General features: G+C 53.4%; 1 protein-coding gene across 1 annotated transcript; it reads left to right on the top strand.

Annotated features, from left to right (window-relative positions):
- Positions 1-695: 695 nt before the first annotated feature.
- On the top strand, positions 696-2,924 carry LOC103636112 (long-chain-fatty-acid--AMP ligase FadD26). The gene has a single exon (XM_008658476.3). It carries the CDS (start codon positions 808-810, stop codon positions 2,773-2,775), a length of 1,968 nt encoding a protein of 655 aa, XP_008656698.2. The 5' UTR covers positions 696-807; the 3' UTR covers positions 2,776-2,924.
- Positions 2,925-4,278: the final 1,354 nt, after the last annotated feature.

The following is a 4,278-nucleotide window of genomic DNA, read 5'->3' as shown; positions in this document are numbered from 1 at the left end:
GAGTGACGTTCTGGTGCAGTACATCCACAACACTAGAGGTGCTTGTTTTTTAATTAAAATGAAATAAAATAGAGAGACTATAAATTAGTTCATAGAAACCAACACATCCTAATGTAATGGTAGTGTTTATTTCAGCATTTTTCAAACTTCTGACCACCAGAAGCTGCCGTGGACTACTAAACGCTCAGTTTTTTCTGTCTGCTTTTATAAGAATCGTTTAGTTCAAAACCGTCCAAAATCAACATCAATATAGAATAGAAATCTGCCACTTTTCTAGATCCTAAACCCTATAAATCATTCATCTTCCTCTCCACGTAAGGTTCATGATATTTAAACTCTCTCGAGGATCAAATTGTTAGAAAAGCTTGTCAGAAAAAAAACTGAACCAAACAGATCCAATGTAATATGTACTTTGAAGACAGAAAATCCGGTTCAGATACCCCTCGTTTATTAAAGCAAAATCGGTTCATAATATTGGCTCACTTCTAGCACCGAATGGCATCAGCATGAATTGATGGGTACGCTCAAATGCCGGTAGTTTCGATGCAGCGTTCGTTTCGGTCATGTTGGGGGATGCGTCCAGAGAATTAGACGCACATGATTGCAAATGCAAACACACCAATTAGAGACCAGAATTAGACGTGTATATATGTCCAGTCAGCAGCCACCGCCATGAACCCTATAAATACGGGACAAGTACCCATTGGCGCCTCCACAGCCATCAGTCCATCACACTTCACACATGCATTGCATGCTCCCGAACAACAAGCACGCCAGAGCAGTCCGCGGCGGCGTGTCAAGGCCACCATGTCCACGGAGAACTACGACCCCTGCTACCCCGACCAGCCGGTGGTCGACCGGTACCTCCCGGTATGGGCCGAGCAGCCGGCGTTCGCCCGCAAGCCCGCCTTCGTCTGGGCCGACGATGCCGGCGGTGGCGCGCCGTCGTACACCGCGCTGACATACTCCGAGCTCAACACCGCCGCGCAACGCATGGCTCTGGGCCTCCTCCAGACCGTACGCAGGGGCGACACCGTCCTCCTGCTCGGGTCGCCGGGCCTCCGCCTCGTCAAGCTCATCTTCGCGTGCCAGCGCGCAGGCCTCGTCGCCGTGCCCATCATACCGCCCACCGACCCGTCCAAGCTCGGCACGTCCGCGCAGGGCGCGGCTCACCGCCACCTTCTGCGCGCCGTGGCGCAGACGAGGCCGGCCGCAGCCGTCGCCGACGACGCCGGGTACATCGCCACGGTCCTGGAGTCTCCGGTCGCCGCACTGAAGCGGCTGCGGTGGCTGTCGGTCGCGCACTTGGAGAGCCGTGGTCCGCGTGACGTGGCCGCCGATGAACGGACACGGACGGCGGCCTATTGCGGCTGCGCGCCAGGGGAGACGTACCTGATCCAGTACACGTCGGGCGCGACCGGCGCCCCGAGGCCCGTCGTGGTCACCGCGGGCGCCGCGGCGCACAACGTGCGCGCGGCCCGGAAGGCCTACGACCTCCACCCGGCCGGCGTCGTCGCGTCGTGGCTGCCGCAGTACCACGACTGCGGCCTCATGTTCCTCCTCCTCACCGTCGTCGCCGGCGCCACGTGCGTGCTCGCCTCCCCCGCCGCCTTCGCCAGGCGCCCGCGCCTCTGGCTCGAGCTCGTCACCGAGTTCAAGGCCACGTGCACGCCTGTCCCGTCCTTCGCTCTGCCGCTGGTGCTCAAGCGCGGCCGGCGCTCCGAGCACGGCACGCGCCCACTCGACCTCGCGAGCCTACGGAACCTTATCCTCGTAAACGAGCCCATCTACAAGTCGCCGGTTGACGACTTCGTGGAAGAGTTCGGACGCGCCGGCCTGGACGCGTCGTCCATCTCGCCGTCCTACGGACTGGCCGAGAACTGCACATTCGTGTCCACCGCATGGTGCGGTGGGCGGCCGAGCCTCCCGTCGTACAAGAAACTGTTGCCGTCCGCCAGGCTACCGTCGCTCGCGTCGTCTTCAGGCGAGGAGACGGAGATCGATATCGTCGTCGTCGATGGACGCACCGGAGAGCCCGTGGAGGACGGCGTGGAGGGGGAGATATGGGTTTCCTCGCCGAGCAACGCGTCGGGCTACCTCGGGCACCCGTCGGCGAGCCGCGAGGTCTTCCGCGCAAGGCTGCCAGGGACAGGCGGCACGAGTTTCGTGCGCACGGGCGACTGCGGCGTCGTGCGCGGGACGGAGCGGTATCTCTACGTGCTCGGCCGGAGCACGGATGCCATTGCAATCGACGGCGGGCAGGGGCAACGGCGCCTGCACGCGCACTACATTGAGACGGCGGCTTTTCGCAGCTCGCCGGGCGCACTGCGAGGTGGCTGCGTCGTCGCCTTTGCTGCGCCGTCGCCTTCGTCTCCCGTGACGGTCGTCGTCGTGGCAGAGCTGCAAAAGGGGAGAGACAACGTGCATCTTTCTAGCATCTGCGACGGCATAAGACGAGCCGTGTGGAAAGAAGAAGGCGCAAAGGTCGGGTGCGTCGTGCTGGTCGATAGTGGTGGCGTGCCCAAGACTACGTCAGGGAAGCTGCGACGAGGCTACACGAGGGATATGCTCGCAGGCAAACTGATCCCCAAGGTTTTCGAGGTGCTCTATGACGAATATGCCAAGGGCGGCGCTACGCCTGAGAAGGAGACGGAGGTGTGTGGAACGAGTGCTAGTTGGGTAGTGGGAGAGGCAGCAGGGGACACCGCCGCAAGCATGGTCGTCATGGCCAGCGGGAATGCTAGTCACCGCATGCGTTTGCGGTCATCTCTCTGAACTTGCTTGTACAACTGACGAGACTGAAGTCGAGTATGGATTTTTATTTTTTTTATCATAAAATCGGGGAATCATGTATTGAAAAGGAAGCTGCCAGCACACCGGAGGAGTGCTAGGCAAGATAACGAAGGTTAGAGTTTACATGCGCACACCTCTGAACAATAGCAGCCCGCGTAGTGGGGCAAAAGCGGTGACACGAAATACCAAGATCGCTAGCGACTTTTACAATAATCAACCGAGGAGGGGGACATATTCCTAAAGACATACTACCTCCATTCACAAATATATGACACCGTTGATTTTTTTTCAAAAAATTTGACCACTCATCTTATTCAAAATATTTATTTAAAAATGTAAAATTTTAAGTCAAGCACAAACTATCTTAAGTGATAAAACAAAAAAAAATGATGACTCGTTTTTCTTGAATATGACAAGTGGTCAATTTTTTTTAAAAATTAACAGTGTCATATATTTGTGAACAGAGGGAGTAGTTATTTCTATCTTCTCACATTCTCCAGAAGATAGCGCCAAAGATAGCGAATCGTTCTGAATCATGGGCCCCACCGCTCAGTGGTGCTTTATGTATATATACAGGGGCTTGCATTGAGAATATTTTTCGTGCTATCTAGCTTTTGTGTTGTGATTGTCGTTTTAGCTTTCCTTTTTCTTGTGAGCGCAATTGTTTTTTAGCTTCGACTTTGTGTTGCGATTATCACTGAAATGGCTGAAGATAAGAAAAGTGTGGACCTCGCGCTCGCTGGTTTCTACAAAGCCGTGGAGAGGACCAATATTGAAAAATCACTGATGAAATGCTAGCTAGGATATCTGGAGATTCCAGCGATAGCGAGAGCTTCAATGTTGAAAGTGAGAACGAAGATACCGAAGATCGGCCGTGGAGGCCAAGCCATGTTGTTTTCGGGAGTCCACCTTCAAACAAGGGCAAATTGAAGCGATGAAGGGCAAATATTTCCATGATATATCTATAGTGAGGGCTGGGGGAGAAAACATTGTTCCTCTTCCTGAGGCAGATGAGGTGGTAGTATTTAAAAGTTTTATGAAGGCTGGACTTCGTTTTCCGTTGCACAAGATGCTGGTCGAAGTACTAAAGACATTTGAGATATAACTTCATCAGCTTAATCCTGAAGCCTTGATTAAAGTCGGAGTTTTTATTTGGGCCGTGAGAAGCCAAGGGCTGGAGCCAGATGCCAAGTGTTTTTGCAACATTCATGAATTATCCTACCAAACGAAGGCAATTGGGAAGGAGCAGTATCATAACAACTTCGGTTGTTACAGCTTTGTGCACCGTTTTGATGTGAGGTACCCTGTGCCGATATTCATTGCAAGAAGAACTACTCTTCCGCACTCTGATTACATTTATATTTGTTCTAACTCTAACCTCGGGTGACGTTCGTGTTCAAAGTTTGTAATTTTTAGGCTTCGCATATTCATCCTACTTCAGGCGACTTTCAATGTCCCAACCTCAAGTGTTAGTCACCACAACTA

Source organism: Zea mays, chromosome 8, assembly GCF_902167145.1.
Source record: "Zea mays cultivar B73 chromosome 8, Zm-B73-REFERENCE-NAM-5.0, whole genome shotgun sequence".
NCBI classification, from domain to species: Eukaryota; Viridiplantae; Streptophyta; class Magnoliopsida; order Poales; family Poaceae; genus Zea; species Zea mays.
The sequence above is the reverse complement of the archived record's forward strand: the minus strand, read 5'-3'. Positions and strand labels throughout refer to the sequence as shown.

Excerpts from the sequence above, each read along its gene's own strand:
- LOC103636112 (XM_008658476.3), top strand. The coding sequence starts at position 808 with ATGTCCACGGAGAACTACGACCCCTGCTACCCCGACCAGCCGGTGGTC.